Here is a 20,309-nt window from a genome sequence, read left to right as displayed (position 1 = left end):
ATGTTTTTCATCAAAATTGGAAACTATTCTCCATTACTAATTAGATACATTTTTTTCTATTTTTTTCCTACCCATTTCTCAGTGTCTTCTCTTTAAATAAGTTATGTGTGCTTATTAGACACTTTAATATTGTCTCTAAGATCCCTGAGATTTTGCCAATTTTTCTTCAATTTTTTCCTATATGTGTTTAAATTAGATAATTTCTGTTGTCTCTATCATAAAATTCATTGACCATTTCCATATTCCAATTTTTATATCACTCACCATAATGTTCAGATCTTGAATTTTTTTCCATCTGGTTCAAATTAGAGTTTCAGCATCTCTGCTGAAACTGCCTGTATGTTCATTCAGTAAGAGCATGTTTTCTTTTATGTCCATCAATGTATGGGCTTTGACTTATGATGGGGTTACATCCTGTTAAACCCATTAAAAATAAAAAATACCTTAAGTCAAAAATACATTTAATATACCTAACCTACCAAACATTATAACTTAGCTTCACTTACCTTCAATATGTTCCGAACACTTACATTAGCCTCAAATTGAGTAAAATCTAATACCAAGTCTGTTTTATAAATGTGTTAAATATCTCATATAATTTATTGAATACTGTACTGAAAGCAAGAAACAGAATAAATTGTATGTGTATGGTTTCACACCATTGAAAAGTTGAAAATTGAATTATCATAAATTAGGAATCATCTTTATTTATAAAAGCTAATTTTTAAAATATTTTAAAAATTTTTTTTAGTTGTAGATGGACAAATACCTTTATTTTGTTTATTTATTTTTATGTGGTGCTGAGGATCAAACCCAGTGCCTCACAAGTGCAAGGCAAGCTCTCTACCGCTGAGCCATAACCCCAGCCCTATAATAGCTAATTTAAATAAAGTCCTTATATCTAAATTCATAGCTGGGCCATCTTTTGGTTAATTTTAATTAACTAATTATATTCCTTGACTGTAGGTCACATTATCTTTGTTTTCATGTTTGGTAATTTGTGTTGTATGCTGGATTTTATGGATGATAAGTTTGGAGATATAAATTTTATATGATTTTCTGTGTTACAGAGCAAGGGCTTGCCATAAAGCCATGGTGGCCACAAGGGTCCTTAGTTAACATTTCTTGTGATTACACCAGAAAGATTTCAGATAGACCATACATAGTAACAGGCATGAGTTTATTCAAAGAGATAAGACAATGGAAAAGTTGACAATCCTAAGGAAGAAATGGAGAAAGTGGGTTCTTTTAGAGAGGAGAGGGACAGTGTGCTCCTCCTGTCCTCCACTTTTTTTGGGGGGTGGGGGTGGGGGGGAGGTCCCTGGGAAGTTTGCAGGGAGTCCTACTCAGGTCCAATCTTGACTTTTGATGAACAGCAGGATTGCATCCGACTTCCAAGGCCCCACTGCATATGGTCTTGCCCAATGCAGGGGCGGGGGATGGGGGATTTTACTATTTTAATGATATGTTAAAGGTCCAAGACAACTCTGGGTCACTTTGGCCTGTGCTTGCCAGTTCTAATTAGAACTTGTTCTTACAAATTTTATGGTTGGTGGCTTTACTTTTAATTATCCTGTCTCCCTAAGTTCTGTAATCTGATCTGTGTAAAGGTCATAAAATTATGACCCCCTTCAGGTAACTTGTGTTGTTCTTACTGGAAAGGGAGCCTTGTGGCCTGCACTTCTCCCGCGGACAACAGGTTGTTTCCTGAGAAATATAGCATATCCTATTGACTTAAGTCAGTCAGGGATGCCTATAAATTTCTTTTTAAAAGAAAACATGTGGGAGTCAGCATGGTAGGTCCAGTTTATAAAATTATCTCTTTAATGTCATGTTCCCGCTGCTCCTATCTTTCTGTTACCTACCAGTGAGACAGTGGGCAGGAAAGTTACATTCCAGATGCGATCTTCATCATCTAGGGCATGAGGACAGGTATCTCCTTTTTATTTTTTTCCCCTCTCTTTAGAACATGGTATCAGACTTGACCTTCTGGGGCTAGTTCCTGTAATCCTTCAAACATATTACTTTACTGCATGTTAAACCTCACAACAATTTACATGTTGTTGTTGTTGTTAATTGATGCACAAGAATAAAAACATAAGGAGAGGTGCTATACCGTCTGTTGTTATGTGAAGATCACTGGTTTTCTGGGTTCTGTAAATCTGGAGAAAGATGATTTAATAGTTAACATCTTACTCCAATGTGGCTTTTCTTTAGAATTACAATGCTAGGTAAAGGGATGGAAGCAAAAGTAACTGTTAGGGTGTTGTCACTGTAATAGAACCTCCTTATAAGTAAAACCACGGACCCGTGGAAGCTTTGCTTGAGAATCCTACTTAACATTCAAAGAAGAAATAATGACACAAGCTCACTCAAAGACTGGAGCAGGATTTATCAACCTTGGTACTCTTGACTTTTGATCAGATAATCCTTTGTTGGTGGTGGAGAAGAAGGCTGTCGTGTACATTGTAGCATGTTTAGCAGAATCCTTGGCCTCTATTCATTAGATACCAGTAGCAACCTCAATTATGACCAAAGCCTCTCCAGAAATTGCCAAATTCCCTCTGTGTGGCAAAATTCTGTTCTACAGGATTTGAGAACCACTTGAACTGGAGGAAGAAGAAACTTTGCTACTCTAGAAGAATACATTGAAGAGTTTAGGCTAACTAGTTTCAGGCATGTAAAGTTATGGAATCAATACAGGATTAATACTTACGTTAACATAGATGAATAGATAAATGAAAAAGAGTCCAGAAACAGACACCCACACTCGTATGCTCAGCTGTTTTTTGATTGTTTTTGATGCCAAGCAATTCAGAAGAAAACCTTTTAAACAAATAATACTGGGTATAAATGGAAGTGGTAGAGCTTGATCCCTACCTCATATTATAGCCAAAAATTAATTTGATCTTGGAAGTGTTAGTACTTGAGCAGTGGGAGGAGGGCATTTGCAGAATAGAGCAACTTAGCATAAAATATCAGAGCATTTGTAGGATGGAGGGGGCTTCCCTTCTTGGGGCTATACTGGTGTTAGATGTTGGCATATAAGTGGAATGAGGAGGAGTGGAATGTGGAGGTTGGCCCTGCATGAGGTCCTATTACTGAGAAGTGAAGGAGGGCTTTTCTCATACAAGGTTAGCCTAATCCAGGATGGGTGAGGGTAGTTTTGTAGGGTAAGAATAATTTTTTCTTCAAGTGCCATAAGTTCATAGTTGAAACTGGCCATTATAACAAACAGACTGACAAAAGAAAAACAAACATATATAAATATTTGGCATGCATATTTCATATATGCAAAGGATACATCCTGAGAATCAGTTGTTCTAAGGGGTGGTTTAAAATTCAAAAATCAGTAATTAGAGAAATAACAAGACAAAGGAAAAGGACTTTCAGTCTCTTAAGGTCCACAAATTGGCAGAAGGTAAATAAAGATTAATCATTAAAGCTTGTTAATGTAGATTCCTGGTGTGTCATCTTTAAGTGATAATGGCTAAAGCTGTCTTTGGTGGTCAATCTTTATCTTCCCTTGGGTAGAGAAGCGGGGTATCATTTGTCTGTATCAATCTAAGGCCTGTTTTAGGTAAATGGAGGCCAGAGAGCTTTTCTGTATTTTTTTCCTTTTAATTGTCCTGAGCTCAATAATCCTTCATATTTGGTGTGACATTTTCATACAGAGGTGCATTGAACCTTCTGACAGTCCTCCCAGTTCTTATTCTTGACTAGAGATTACCTCTTTTCTAGGCAGTTTAAGCATCTTATTACTTAGACTTACTTTTTGAGTAGCTGCCTCTATGTGTCTCTCAGTCTTGTTTTTCTTAACTTTAATTTTCACATTGTTACAGGCATGAGGAAGATAACTCGAAATGTCATGAGTCTGTGGTGAACTTCAATTAGAAGGAACAGGCTAGTGGAATAGTGAGGGCTAACACATTAGAATATTCCTAAAATTTTTATTCCTAAAAAATAAAATGTTTTAAGAAGAAATGTTAATGTTGGGAACACAGTTTATTAATGAGAGAAAAAAACCTGATGTTATGTGAAGATCATTGGTTTTCTGGGTTCTGTAAATCTGGAGAAAGAATGCATGTGTTATGTTTACTAAAATACCTTTTACTCTATATTCAACTTGTTAACTTTATGATGAAATTATGGAAGTGTTATGGTGCTGGGGCCTTCTGAAAAACTGAAGCAATGCAAAGATCCCCCCCTACAACTCCCAATTTTTGTGACCAAGTCAGAAAGATTTCAGACATGTCACTCAGAGTAAGAGGAATGAGTTTATTGAACGAATATCAAAAGGGAAAGGGGACCCTCTCAAAGGAAAAAATGGGTCCTCTCAAGAGAGGAGAGGGACAATGTGCCTCTCCTGTACTACAGTTTTACTGGGGGTCCCAGAGACATTTCCAGAGAGTCCTCCAGGTCCACCTCTTGACTTTTGACTGACAGCAGGCTGACATAAGACTTTCATATCCCCACTGTTATGGCAACTGTAGGTCACCTGGGCCCATACTGACCTGTTCTAATTGGATTCTCAATCAAACATTCTTATAGATTTTATGATTAGGAGGAACTATCCTTATCTCCCAGAGTTTCAAGATCTAATCACAAAAATCTCCTGAGTTCCTCCCATGGACACTGTCTTGGGGCCTGCATTTCTCCTGCAGTTAACAGGTAGTTTGCTGAGGAATGTAGAATATCCTGTCCACTGAGGCCAGGCAGGGCTGCAAGTAAATTGCTTCTTGAAAAAAAAAAAAGCATGTGTGGGTCAGCACAGTGGGCCCATTTTATACAATTATTTTTTTAACCTTGTGTTCCCACCATCCTCATCTGTCTAATCCCTAACAGAAGGATAGACCCAGGTGTTCTGCGAGCACTATTGCACTACTCCTTACATACCCTGGGTCCATAATAAATATTGAGGCACACTGGTGATATTTTAATTTTTAATGATCATATTTTAGTACTTAGGAAACATTTTAGATACATAAGTCTTGTTTTACCATACCTTTTATCCTATAAATATTCCAGTTCTTAGTCATACTCTTTTTTTTTGCTAACTTATTTATTTATTTTTATTTCTTACATACATGACAATAGTGGAATGCATTACAATCATAATTATCCATTCATAGCACAATTTTTGTAACTATGTATATAAAGTATGTTCATGCCAAATTATGCCATTATTCATGAGCTCTTATTTTTTTTTCATTACAATTCTTAATCATACTCTTTATTAGCAGCTTCATGGGTCTGAGTCTCATTTCTCCAACTCCATATGTAAACATTTTGAGGATAAAGACCATTTCTCTCTAAAATTATTATGGCAGGACACAAAAAATAGACCTTTAGGAAATTATTCAAATTAAAGGTCAATAAAAATAATAAGAAAAAGCAAATTCTTACTTCCATGAATTGCATTTCGACTCATGCTGGATTTGAATATCCTTGTGTGATCTGTATCCCATTCTGTGCTCTCTACAGTTCATTCATGTTTGCTCTTTCAGTTTGTTAAAGTCAAAATGTGATGGATGGCTGCCTGGAACCTCATTGTCCTTTAAAAAGTACCACCATTCCCCAAGCAGTGGAGAGAATAGGAGGGAGAAGAAGACAGTTGGGTTTCAGTCGCATGTAGAAGATGATGCCAAGTGGACAAGTCCAAAAAAAGATACATGTAGACCCCAAAGAGGTAAGTTTACATCTGTAGTAGCAAAATGAGAAGCTGCTGGGGCAGGGTGTTGCTGGTGGCTGCTAATCGGTGAACACCAAATGATTTCCTAAAATGCTGAGCATGAGTTAATGTTACAAACTGACATGGCGCTTATGGGCCATAGTGGTACAGCTACTAGATTAGTGAACTTCATCTGTATTTCTCTTAAAATACTTGTATGAGAAACACTGTCTAGTTTCTCATACTTTCAGTTTGTAAGCATAAACTGTAAGAATTAAGCATTAAGTATTATCATAAAAATGATGTTTAAAGTTAGTAAAGAGGACAAATTGTACACAAATCTCTCCTGTCATAGAAAACCCTAACAACAGTTAGTCTTCAGTTTTCTGGAAACAAAGAAGTCATCAGCAGCTCCACTTTGTGGCTAAAACAGAACTTCACAGTCTAAATTCAGATATTGCCTAGCAGTCTTTCAAATGCTAGTAATGCTTCCTATTTTATATGTGGTAGATTTTCTTGTTGTCGTTGTTTTGTTTTTGGTTTTGGGGTTTTGGTACTGATGATTAAACCCCAGGGGCACTTTTACCACAGAGCTAAATCCCCAGTTCTTTTGATTTTTTATCTTGAGACAAGGTCTCACTAAGTTGCTTCAAGCCTCCCTGAGGCTGGCCTCCAACTTGTAATCCTCCTGCCTCAGCCTCCCAAGTTGCTGGGATTACAGACATGCACTACCACATGCTTTATGTGTAGATTGTGAAAACAAATCAGTTATAAATAAATGTGAAATGTTAAGTGAAGGGAATTTAATTGTGTTTCCCAGTTTTTCCTAGAGTAGCTCTTGGCTTAATCTATCCTGACAGCCTTAAAGGAAGAACTTAGAAAGTGAATGAACCTCACTGTACAGAAAAGATGTACAAGAAACAAAGGGCCAAGTGGTCTCCAAACCCCTTTCTGTTCACACCTTTTTAATACATCTCTTTTTCTGCTCAAAACTGCTAACCCTGATTTCCTTCTTATATACTCCCTTTTTTCACCAGGCAACACTTTTCTACCTCTACGGTTGAGCAGTCAGTTTTTCATAATGTCTCTAGACACTCTCATATTTATTTATTTGAGAATCACCGTGCTTCCTGAGAGGACCTTGCATGTGTACCTCTCCCTACCTTTTCTCACCTGCTGCCTACTTTGTCAAATTTTGTTTGTTTTTTTAACTATGATTAACCTACAGATTGTTTAATCCCCTCCCAGGTAATTGACAGATACTAATTAATCTAACCTTCAAAAGGAAAACTATCCACCATTTGAAAATAAAAAAAAGTACATTTTGTTTGACATAAAGTAAATGCTCTGCAAGACTTCCATTTCTTTTGAAACATGCCGAAGCTTCTTTTTAGACTTTGCTACCAAAACTGAGCAGACTTACTACATGAGATAGAATCTTCTTTACTTTCTCTTGCATTAATCTTTCAGAGATGGAAAACTCTTACTTCAGCTTTCTCTATTCTTAGCCATTGCACTTTGGTCAGTGGAGAACTAGTCAGAATTGGTCTGGTGGTTACACCACGAGGCTTAACATAGTCTTCTGTTAACTTGTCAACAAATTCATGTTGTGTGTCAGCACTAAAATAAAATGGCAAAATGAGAAAAAAATAGTGTAATAGCAAAGGGACAAATAACTTGTGTTATTGGTTAAGACCACAGCAACATTAGAAAGCAGCAATTGAAAAGGCACTTTGAGAAAGGTATCATCAGGCCAGCCCTTGTGTGGTGGAGGTTAATCTGTCCTGGGCCCAGCTACAGAAGATGGAAGCCTGGAAAGGGCTTGTGTCCAAAAAAAATCAATTTCTAATTTGAAACAAAATCATTTTTGACTAACAGAAGTTCAGAACCCATTACTTTTTGCTGTATAGTCTGCTGACATTTCAGCACTTTCTGTTGTGTACAATGAATCCTAATAGTCATTTTATAATGTTGCTATACCAATCAATTTAACAAAGAGAAAGCTGTTACAATTCTGCAAAGTTTTCAGGAACAGTTTTCACTCATTCACTCATGGTTTTATTTTTTCCATAGGTTTGTATTTTTTTTCTTTTTTTTTTTTTTTGATGGAAGGGAAGTTGTAGTATGGCAGTGGAAAAAAATACATAGAAAACTTTTTCATCTTTTGAAAAGTGTTCTTATTTTAAAGTATTCACAGAAACTATTAACTGTTTTCTAGTCATGCAAAAGACTGTCACATATTTTTCCATCCTTTAATTAGTGAAAGTATGATTTTGTAAAGTATGATTTAATTAAAGGAGCTAACACTGACCCCTTGAGCTATTCTGCCCATTGTAGAGCAGGTATATGCAGAGGATGGTAAGGGCAAAGTTATTGTGTTGGCATTTGCTGTGGCACCCAACCAAATGGGAAGCGCAACTTTCCAAGGAATATTACAGCGGGTTTGGATACCTTGTTTATCATAAGGCCAGTGACCTAGCACTAATTGCCTAAGTTACACTGCTTGGTTGGGCACCTCCTTAATTGCTTTCCCCTCTTTATTGTATCTGAATTTTTTAATATACAGTTCTTCTGTTTGATATCCTTTGTTTCTTTTGTTATTGTCCTTTCATCACTAAATACAGCATAGGACATTTACTGCAGGACCATTAATCTTTATTACCAGTCTCTTACTCCTTTACCTCTCCGGTCCTCCTCACCCTTCTGCCAACTTTATATGCAAAACTTTATACGAGAAACTAGACTCTTGAAACAACCTTGTGACACAAAAATATGTAAAGTATTATTAGAATTACACTGAAAATATAAACTTTTTCATTTGTCAATACTTGGAATGTTCTTGGCACTGCCCTTTGCTGTAAAGCTTCGCCAAGAACCCCCTTGTACATTTAGAGCCATCTTTCTGTTTGCTTTTCTTTCATGGATCTCTGAAGTCCCCTAAAACTTTAAGAGAAACTGATCCTAGAGTAATTTGGATTTAGCTGCTGGTATTGACTATGGCCTTCATTTTGTCTTTGTGGTGTTTTAAGTTATATAATCTTATACAGTGCTGTCACTGGTTAAGGTCCACTGTGTAGCTCCAAAACACATTTTTATTTTTACTGGAAGACTATTATTGTAGACTTGACCAGAATGAGGACTAATCTCAGAATCTCTTAGTGGTTCTTCTAAATGAGCTTGTGCTTGCAATGATGTGAGTGCTTTTCTTGGCCCATGGTGGATTTATACAAGTGACTTGATAAAAGAAATAAGAAAGTTGGGGTATCCAAAGCACAGAAACCATATCCATCTTGCCTGTAAGAAGCATTCATTTATATTTCCTTTTTTATTGCCACCATTGTTTTTATTATATATTTAATCATAAGAAAAAGTACCAAAAGATAATACTTTCGATTCCCAGAGGTGTGAGATAAAAGATATGCTAAATATTGATGCCTTTATCAGCAGCACACAGAAGACAAGTATGCTTGAAGGCTATGAATAAACCCAGACGTGTAGAATACATTATCCTGCTCAGTTCACTGAAAAAAAAAAAAAAAGAATTTCAAATGTAACAGGCTATCTTTAAGAGTTGAAGTTGCTATAGTGAAGTTAATTGTCACTTAAACCAGAGCATCTATATTTCTCATCCTCTACAATGGAAAGAATATCTGAAAATACTATATAACTTACCTACATGTTATATATGTTTTATATCTTCTCTCACTAGGAAATAAACCCCATATATTTACTATTGTTTCCCCCCATCGCCTAGAACATTGCTTCACACATGGTAGGTGCTCATTATATATTTGTTGAATGAATTAACATAACATTACATATATTGATTTTTCTTTCTATGCCCTTGTTCCATTTTCTCCAAATAAGGACCTAATCAGTTAGACCTTTTGACCTCAGTGCCTGCAGTGATTTAGTGATTTAAGCAAAATATATGCTTATCCCTTCAAAGTCCTTATGGTGATTGATTGCTAATGTCAAAAAAAAAAAAGCAGTAGAGTGGAATCTTAAGGACAGCACTGCCTTAGGAGTCAAGAAAACTGAGGGGATTTTTTTCCATTTCCTTTTACTCTAATTTAGGCTTAATTTATGTACAATAAAATTGCACAGGCCTTAGATGTACAATCTGATAAATCTGGCAATTGTTTACAACCATGTAACTAACAATTAAAATGTAGTGCTCTTCCATTATCACTTAAAGTTCCTTCATGCTCCTTACTGGTCAGTGTGTCCCCTGCCCCATGCCTCTCTCCTTGGTTGCAGATAGCTGTCATTTTAATGTGACCTCACGTGGCCTTTTCTTCATGTATATGTTCCTGGTATTTCTCCCTCTTCCTGTAAGGACACCAGTTCACCAGTCATGCTTGGTTAGGGCCCACCCATAAGACTTCATTTACCTAATTACCTATTTGAAGTCCCTACATACAAATATAACCATATTCTAAGGAGGACTGGATGTTAGGACTTACCATGAACTGGTATCAGGAGGCAGCAGGATCATAATTCAGTTCAAAACAACTATTTTCTTTCCAATATTTATGCCTTTTATTTCTCTTTCTCATCTAATTAGATTGCCTGGGGTTTCATTACAATGTAGGGTAAAATGGTAAAAGTAGACTTCTGTGCCTTGCTCTTGATCTCATAGGGAGGGCAATCTTTCACCAGTTAAGTATGATTTTTGCTATAGGTTGTTCATAAATGCCTTTTATCGGGTTGAGAAAGTTCCCTCCTGGTTTGCTGAATCTGTCATAAATGGGTGTTGAACTTCATCAAATCTTTTTTTTTTTTTTTGTGCTACTGGAGATGATCTTTTTTTTATTGTTTCCTTTTCCTAATTTAATGATTACAGTGACTGGAAGCCACTGAGCTGTTGGGGTGTAATGTCTTTTTTTTTTCTTTTTTTTGTAATGACCTTGTCAATGTTTTCCTATCAGAGTTATGTCAGAAATGAGTTGTGTCAGAAATGAGTCAAGAGCACATCAGTGAAAATAGTGGAGTTGTAACTCCAGTTGCTCATTTCTCCCCAGAAACAATGAAGAATTTGCCAGAACCTCTGAGAATCAGTTCATCAGAAGATTTTATAGAAACCGAACACACGTTAAACCAGGAGAAAGGCCACTGAAAGATGATAGTAGAGTTTTGTGGGGTTTTAACTTAGCTTTGCCCTGGCCTCTGCCCCAGTATGGCAGCAGTCTTGAAGATGGTGGCCTAAGGTCCAGGTGAGAGTACCTAGTCTCAGAGTAAGCAGAGCTAAAGTTCTCAAGGAATTAGGGGTCTGTTTTGACTACTTGTGGATTGCCCACAGGGCTGCTTTTGTTTTACCTAACTCAGCACTTTCTCAGGGTAGAGAAGCATCTACCTGTAGAATATTCTTTGTATAAAGATATGAAAAATTGTGTTCTATATGTGTAATATGAATTATAGTGCATTCTGCTGTCACATGTAACAAATTAGAATAAAAAATAAATTAATTAATTTTTTTAAAAAAGAAAAAAAGCCAGATGAGCACACTGCTATCACCTGGAGTAATATAACAATATTGAGGCAAACAGGAAATGCACCAAAACCCCAAAAGCTAGATAGCTTCAATGAAATACACAACATACCCAAACTGACTCCACAGTAAATATAAAATCTGAATAGGCCTATAACAATAGAGAAGAATTAATCAGTAATCAAAAACCCTTCAACAAAAGACAAGCCCAGGACCAGATAGATTCACTAGTGAATTCTGTAAAAAAGAATTAACACAAAATTTTCCCAGACTCTTGCACAAAACAGAATAAAGAATAAATCTTAATTTATTTAAGAGGCACTGATACCAAGGCCAAGCAAATATTCAACAAGGTAACTATAGACCAGTATCACTTATAAATATGGGAGAAAATATCCTCAAGAAAATAGAAGCAAGCTTAATGCAGCAGCGAGTTAAAAGAATTATGCATCATGACCACGAGAGATTTAGCTAAAGAATTCAAAGGTGGTTCAACATTCAAAAGCAGTGTAATTGATTACTGGAGAAAAGGGAAAACCACACAATCACCTCAATTGACATAGAAAAAGCATTTAACAAAATATAACATTCTTTCGTGGAAAAAATGATGAGTAAAGCAAGAATAGAAGAGACTTTCCTCAACAAGACAAGGAGCCTACATATAAAACCTATAGCTAGATCATACCCAGTTGTGAAAGACTGAAATTCCCCCCCTAAGTTTAGGAATAGGACAAGTGTTCTCACTTTTGCCTCTTCTATTCAACATGTACTGGAAGTTCTAGCCAAAGCAAAAGACAAGAAAAAGAAATAAAACACATCCAAACTGGAAAGAAAGAAGTTAAACTATCTTAGTAGATCACATGATTATATGTAAGAATATAGAAAATCCTAGTAAATGCACAAAAAAACTGAGAGCACTAATAAATGAATTCATCAAGTTTTCTGGATAGAATTCAACACACATGCGCACACAAACACAACAAATAAAACATTGTATTTCCATGTATTAACGAACAATCTGAAAATAAACTGAAGGAAACTAATTTTTTATAATAGCATCAAAACAGTAAAATATCTAGGAAATAAATTTAAGCAAGGATGCAAGATTCACACACTGAAAAGTACAGACATTGCTGAAAGAAATTAAAGACCTAATTAAAAGGAAAGAAATTCTGTATTCTTGAATTTGAAGGCTCCCTGTTGTTAAGATGGCAGTACTCCACAAAGCAACCTACAGATTCAATTCCTATCAAAACACTAGCAATATTTTTTGTAGAAAAGGGAAACCTGATCCTAAAATCCATACAAAACTGCAAGGGTCTCTAAATAACCAACACAATCTTGAAAGAGAAAGTTACAGGACTTACACTTTCTGACTTCAAAACTTATTATAAAGCTACTAACATCAAAATAATGTGGTACTAGCATAAAGAGAGATTTATAGATCAATAGAATAGAATTGAGCAGAAATAGCAGCAATGGCTGGCTGCTACTCAGTGTATAAATTCATGTAACTCATTTGGAAAACAAATTTGGCCCTGCTTATTAAAGATAAAGGATAAATATCTTACATCCAGTAATTTTATTCCCAGGTTTTTATAATAGAATCTTATACACAAAATGATTTGCTTACAGATGTATTCATAGCAGCTATATTCACTTAAGGCAATCTAAGCTATGGTAACAAAAAATCAGTTCTTAAAGGACAAAAATTTCCTTCTCTTCTAACAGTTCCAGCTTGGGGATAGACTGATAGCACCTCAAAGAATGATGGCTCAGCCACTTCTGGTGCCTTCCAAGATCACCTTGGGCATTGCTGTAACACAGTGGTTAGCCAACTGGACCATGAGCCAAATCTGGCCTGCTAACTATTGTAAAGTTTTATTGGAACACAGCTGTGCCCATTTGTTTATGTATTGTCTGTAGCTGCTTTTGTGCTACAATAGCAGAGTTCAATAGTTGTGACAATGACCATATGGCCTACAAATTCTAATGTATTTACTATCTGACCCTTTATGGGGAAAATATTTGTTGACCCTGCTATATAGTAGATGAGCAAGGAGGGAGAACAGTATGAAATTGTACACATGGAAGGTTTTTATAGGACAGCCCCAAAGTGGCACATATAACATCCACTGGTTTTCTACCTGACCACACACAATGACAAAGAGGACTGGGAAATATAATCTAGCTGTGTACCCAGGATGAAGGAAAAAGTGCATATTTGTGGATAACTGGTAGCTTCTGTCACAGCAACATTCTTCATAATAGTCACAAACCAGAATTACTTAAAACATCCATCAATAGCAGCATAGATGTTTAAAAAGTCAGCAGTACATACAATGGAGTAGTATATAGCAAAGAAAACAAGCTCCAGCTACATAAACCATCAACATAAGTAAACATTTCAGACAATATTAAGCAAAAGAACTCTCAAAATAATGTTTAAAATATTTCTGTTTTTATAAAGTCCCAAAGTAGCAAAACTAATCCATGGTTTTTGCCAAATCAATAGTATTAAAACTATAAAAGGATAAATGGAATAATTATGAGAAAAGTGGCTGACTCCTGGAGACAGGAGGAGGTGTGACCAGGAACACTGGCAGCACTGCTGTCCAACGCATGCTGCCAGTGTTCCTGATCTGGGGAGGGTTTACTCTGGCATTTTCTTTATAATTTATGCTTTAAACTAAACTGAATATGTAATGTGGCTTAGCTGTTTTTAGGATGCAGAATAAAACAAAGAAACCAGAAACAAGAGATTTCTAAGCATTGAGCCTCAAAAAAAAAATTTGTCTTATCATGTGATGTTGATTGATGGAGGAGCAAACAGACTCAGCTACATAAAAATAGGACATCAACCATTGTGTCCAAGTGCATCTGTGTATGCAAAAAAAATTGTGCATATTTATTTACATGAATACTAATGTAGTCTCATGTATTTGTTATATATGTATTCATACATGATTTGATTAGCCTAATGGATAATATTCTTCCTGTACTTTTGTTTTTAAAAAGTTTATATTGTCCTTGTATGTATGCACATGTATGAATATATAGTTCCATGAATATGCACACTATGTAATTTGTGATATACTTATTAAAAAATAGAGCTTAGAAATTTAAGAATAAGAAATAGTTACACTTGACCTATAACTAGCAGTAAACATCCTCAACCTTTTGGAAGTTCCATATGCTTTCAGAATTTGATGAAAGCTATGGTCCCTTTCCACAGAAAAAAAATGAATGAACACATATATACAGATTGGTGTACCTACAGTTATGAGGTATTCACACATTCCTGAAATATATCCATATATTGTAAAAGTCCCTAGCCTCTCATTCAGATTTTCTTCTTAGATTGTCCCCATCAAATGTCAGTTGTCTCAACCAATTTTTGAAATATCAATGAAATATCAGAACAGAAAAAGGTAAGACTAATGTTCACATCTTCTGTGGTAGTGACTGGAAGATATTTAGATTCTATCACTAACAGACATTTCTTCTTTCCTCTTATCACAAATCCTTCAGTTGTTTTCACTATTATTTGCCTGTCTTAATTTCTCCTGTATCACCCAGGATTCTGCCCAGATGGTGGGAGTCGTGAACTTCTTTATCTGCCTCGTACTGTCTGTTGTACTCTCTTCTAAAATCTTCTGCAAGACTATTCTATCCAGAGACCAGTTTGGATGTTTTTCTTGTTGTTACTATTTTGTTTTATTTTTGAGGCCATCTAACCTAATAGTTAGAAATCTGTGATAGAGAGCCAAACAGACCTGATTGCATTTAAAATTCAGCTTTATCTTTACTAGCTGTGTGTGTTGGACATGCTGTTTGACCTTTGCAGTTTCTATTTTCTTGTCTGTAAGATGAGGACAATAATATAATTTAAAGACTGTTACAAGGATTAATGATAATACATTTAAAATCATTAGCAAGATATAAGGACATAGTGATGTTTAATAAATACTTCCTGAATTGATTAAATATTTATCTTTGAAGTTTTTAATTTATTACTTTTGCTAATATAAGTCTCTCTGCTTCAAATTCCATGCTCCTTATTCCTTCCCATTAAGATTCTACCTTCTGCATCAAAACTTCCCTAATCCTATAGATTTGATCTCTTCCACTTCTTAATTCCTGAAACTTTTCATATAATTTTTATAGCAGCATAGTGTAATGGTGAAAACTCTCCAACCAGATTGCCTGGTTATGGATTCCAACTCCATCACTTAATAGCTTTGTGACCTTGGGCAAGTCACGTAAATCCTCTTTTATTTTTCCTTTTCTGTAAGTTCGATATGAAAATATTATAATATATAAAATAGCAGAATTCTTATGCAGATGCAAATGATTTATAGAAAATATAAAACTATAGAGAGAGCCGGAGGAGGTAAGAACAGACCCAGGCAGAGAGTAAGTATCGACAGCAAATGGGTATATGGAGCTTTTTTGAAGGAGAAAATATTCCAAAACTACTGTAAAATTAAGTATCTTGAAAAGAAATTTTTAAAACTGACTTATGGCTCTGCTTTTACAGATATATAAATTTACTACTATTTATCAAACTATTTAATTAAAATTGGTAAAGTTTATGGTATTCAAATTATACCCCAATGAATCTGTTGAAAAGATGGATGGACAGACGGATGGATGGATGGAAGGGGAGAGAGAGAGAGAGAGAGAGAGAGAGAGAGTAGTATATGTCTGGCTCATCCTCCATGCACTCTGTTTCAGCTATTCTTACTACCCTATACTACCTTAGGTTATCTATGTTTGTCTCATTTCCTTAGTCTCACACCTTCTTTCCCCTCCACATAAACAAACCCTGAGCTTAATCCTGGCACTGGTCCTTGCCTATCATAGGTACTCTGTAGATATTTACTGACTGAATGCACTCTATGGACTAGTGTACATTATGTCTAATATGAATAGGTGCTGGATTGGGTGAAGGATCCTGAGGTTTGTGTATGCAAAGAGGACTGAATTATACATTTAGACAGATGGTCTTTTACATCCCCATAATAGAGAATATTTGGTTGTTAAGTGTATGACTTTTGAATACCAAGGATAATGATCATCATTTTAATGATAATCTCTACTAATGTAAGACTCTGTCCTGCTCCAGGCCTGATTTTCTCTGGTCACACCTAAACTATTGCCTTTCTTATAGTTAGTATACTCTGCTTTTGGCATTTAAGGTCTTGAATTCCCAACACTCCCAAACCATCTTCGTTACTCACTCTTTCCTCAAAGAATGAGGGGATCTTCCCAAATAACTTATTTGTTTTAAATTTGTTCTTTTACATGACAGTAGAGCACATTTTAGCATACACAGAGTATAACTATTTCTAATTAGAATCCTCTTCTGGTGGTTGTACATGATGTGGAGTTTTCCTGGTCATGTATTCATATATAAGGATAGGAAAATTATTTCAAATTAATTCTACTGTCCTTTCTATTCCCCCCCTTCCCTTCATTCCTCTTTGTCTAATCCAATGAACTTCTGTTTTTCACCTCCCCACCCTCCCTTATTGTGGTTTAACATCCGCATATCAGAGAGAATATTCAGCTTTTGGATTTCGGGGACTGACTTATTTTACTTAGCATGATATTCTCCAGTTCTATCCAAATAACTTCTTAATGCATTCTGGGAAAGTTTCCCGGGAACCAGAAGAAAATTGTGAATGGGATTCTTGTAGTCTTCCAAGATAAAGACAGAGATATTTTGTATTGTTTGGAAAATAATAAATAGAAAATAAAATAAAAACAAAAAAATCTTTCTGTTAATATCATCTTTTCATTTAGCACTCCAAAAGAGAAAAGTAATTATCAACTGAACATTGTTTGTTAGAAAGAAACAGGAACCAAATCAGCCATTATTTTGGGAAGGTAAACTGTTGCTTAGGAATCTGCCTGAGGCCCAGAGTGAATAGTTAATTGAGCATCTCTTAATTAGAACATGTTGTAGCCCAATTTGGAGTTCTTTAAAAAGACTTCCAAGATTTATGTTTACCTTGAAAGCTTCTGAAGAGGATTATTATAAGTTGAAGCGTTAGGAGGTACAGAGTATTAGAATTTTCTGTTCTGGCAAAGAGAAGAAAGATTCTTTCTTATAATAGTCAAAGAGCACAATATAAAAACAACCTACCTTCTTGGACATTTTCACAGTAAACCCAAATCTGTAGGAATATGATAGGCAATCAGGTGTAATAACAAAACCTCTAGTTATTCTATTATTACAGAAGTTGTATAGTTTTTTAAAATGCATCAATTAAAAATGTGGAGAATAACAAGCAGAAAATGGCATTGTGGATCTGTGATGTTTACAAAAACAAAATAACTTGAGGTTTTTTATCTGCATTGTTCCATTTTGGGGATTAGGGGGATATCCTGGTCTTTGAAGCTTGGAAATATCTATAATATCCGATCTATTACTCAGAATGGACTTATTTTCATTTCTTTTTATTGAATGTTCAATTATTTCCTTTTTTTGTTCATACAGGGACAATTATAGGAATTAGAAAAGACGCTTCCACATCTCCTATACAAACAGGAAGCCAAAAGGAGCTTGTAGCCACAGCCCCATCATCATACCAACACAACGCCTCCCGGTAAGCTTCAGGGATTCTTTGACTTAACATTCTCCATATGAGAGCATCTTCTTAGATTTGTTTTTAAATAGTGATTGGAAAAATCTTGACAGTTCTTAGTGGCTCTTACTCAATAGAGAAATCCTTATGTTAAAGAATATGGAATTGGCCATGTTACGCCACATGGAATTCTTTTCTGTGTACATGCACTTTCTTAATTAATCATGGCAATTAGCAAGAATTTTTAAAGATACCCAAATTAATCCTATCCTTCATCAGAAAATCTGCTTAGCAGTAGATCCTTTCCAGTTTATCATGGGATAGTTATACATTGGAACTATAACTAACTGAATTAATTTTGAAAATTATAGTGGCTTTTGTATTAATTAAAAGTATATCATTGTTACTTGTACTATTAGGAGGGTTATCATTTGATCAGCCATTTCTAGGGTCATGGAAAGAAATACATTACTTTAAATTTATCATATCTAATAATCCAACTCCCATTTACATTGAAAGCTCACTATGTAAACATCAGTACCAGAAGGATTTGGCTTAGTTTCCTTGGGGATCTGATTGGTTTTGAGTTCTTATGTTCTTAACATTTTATTAGATGAATATTAAGTTTAAGACTTAATTTGTAGTTAATTCACAGTCCATTGGAATTTCAAAGTAAAAATGCTTAAATTATTGGTCTCAAGGCCAGTGATTTCAAAAGTGTACTATAAAATTTATTAATTTGGTTTTTGGTTATTTCTGAAGAGAGAGAAGCATTAACTCTTTCTCCTCTAGAGGGTTGTGTTCCAGACACATTCAGTGGAAATACTATTCCACAAAAGCCAAACCTAGGCATCCTTAAAAACCAATGGTTCATATTTTTGTGCCTTTAATTCTGGGGCCAGAAGAGTAAGCATCATAAAGAAATTTTGAGAAATGACTCTAACACACAGATAATTATAATAGTTGCTATTTTAACTATGTGCCCAGCACTTTGCCAAGACCCTTAATGTATTATCTAATTGAATCTTCACAATCTTCTGAGATGGTACTATTATCATCCCCATTTTAAAAATTAGAAAACTGAGAATAAGAGAGATTGAGTGACTTGTCTAAGTTTACATATCCAATAAAAGGACATGCAGAGCCAGCATTTCAGACTCCAGATTCGTAATCTTAAATATTTTTGTGACAGCTGGCAATGACAATTTGTGGTGGCCACCCACAAAGACCCACAAGGAGTTGTGATTCTGGAATGTTGTTGGGACTCCCTCTTTGGACCACTTTACACTGTGCTTGGAAGCTTGTGCTAGAAGAGTTTCCATCTTGCTCTCCTTTTGAGGGGGTCTTTTGGAAGATTTAGAATTAAAGAGGGGTGATGATCTACATTTTGAGTCTCAGTTTTACTACTGTTAGAGATTAAAATGAGATTTTTAACATCATTTTAATATATTTTTGGTGATTGCATTTCAGTTTAAAGAGAAGCATGAAAAGGAGGAATAAAATGTTTCACCGTAAGGGTTTTATAAAACATCCTCAGCACATGTTTTCTGAATGGACCATATTAACTTTATAGAGTTTTACAAACCAGGTTAAAATTACTGTGAAGACTCACATTTATAGACTTTTAAAAAATGGTTATTTATCTCTTAGTCCTTAATGCTACAGATCAGCTAAATATAGATTTTCAGAAGCTGTATAAATAATGAGCATTTGGCTAAGTAAAACAATGTGTAGCACACCAAATTTTATCCTTAGACTTGCACAATGGCATATTATAGGTCTATTATACAAAGTGCAGAGTTGAAAAAAAGATTCAATAGTATGAAAATCAGTTACCAGGAAGGCCCAGTGGGTGCTTTGCAGACTTCAGAATCAGGAGTATTTGAATCATTCTTATTGCAAAGTGTACAAAAGGCCTTTTTTTATAGACTACTTTTCAGTTACAGGCAAACATTTAATGCAAGAGGAATGCCTGTGATTCTTCCTCCTAACAAACCTTTGAAGAAACTGAGGAGACCCTGAGGAAAGGCCTTCCATCCACCCTAAAATTCCAAGAATGTTTAAGATTTTCACAAAAGGATTCGGTAGTTTAGATGCTGGTGAGAAATAGGTTTTCCTTTGTTCTCTGAAAACACCTGGAAGTGTCCAATATCGTTCCTTGTACAGCTGAAAAAAACAGGCATGGCAGAGTCATCTTTCTCATTCATAGTGTAGGCTGTTAATTGTTCCTTCTGCTGGCTGTCAGTATAATGTGAAATTTTCATTCCCCATTCAAGATGGAAAAAGTTGTGGCTGAAAATGTTAACATTTGCATTTTTATTTGTTGATTTATTTAAAGGACAGCCTCTCCTACAGCAATCCATCACTTGGTGACACCCCAAATATGAATAATGTATTGTAGACTTGTGGTTACAATGTGTAATAAGTGCTAGAGACAGTAAAGGAATGTTAACTATGTTGCAAATGTAATATTTATCGACTCATAAAGTTTATTGCTTTCGAGGTTCAATAATACTGACCATAGGACATTAATATCACTTATCCTGATTTTAGC

General features: G+C 35.3%; 1 protein-coding gene across 5 annotated transcripts in view; it reads left to right on the top strand.

Moving 5' to 3' along the window:
- Kiaa1328 (KIAA1328 ortholog) overlaps window positions 1-20,309 on the top strand; it is a 257,338-nt gene that overhangs the window by 198,303 nt on the left and 38,726 nt on the right. For all 5 annotated transcript variants that reach the window (XM_026400047.2, XM_026400048.2, XM_026400050.2 and 2 more), the window contains 2 exons: window positions 5,508-5,689; window positions 17,668-17,776. In XM_026400047.2, coding sequence (XP_026255832.1) covers window positions 5,508-5,689; window positions 17,668-17,776 — 291 coding nt within the window. The remainder of the gene's footprint in view (window positions 1-5,507; window positions 5,690-17,667; window positions 17,777-20,309) is intronic.

Source organism: Urocitellus parryii, chromosome 13, assembly GCF_045843805.1.
Source record: "Urocitellus parryii isolate mUroPar1 chromosome 13, mUroPar1.hap1, whole genome shotgun sequence".
NCBI classification, from domain to species: Eukaryota; Metazoa; Chordata; class Mammalia; order Rodentia; family Sciuridae; genus Urocitellus; species Urocitellus parryii.
Note: the sequence above shows the minus strand (reverse complement) of the source record. Positions and strands in the feature narration are given on the sequence as shown.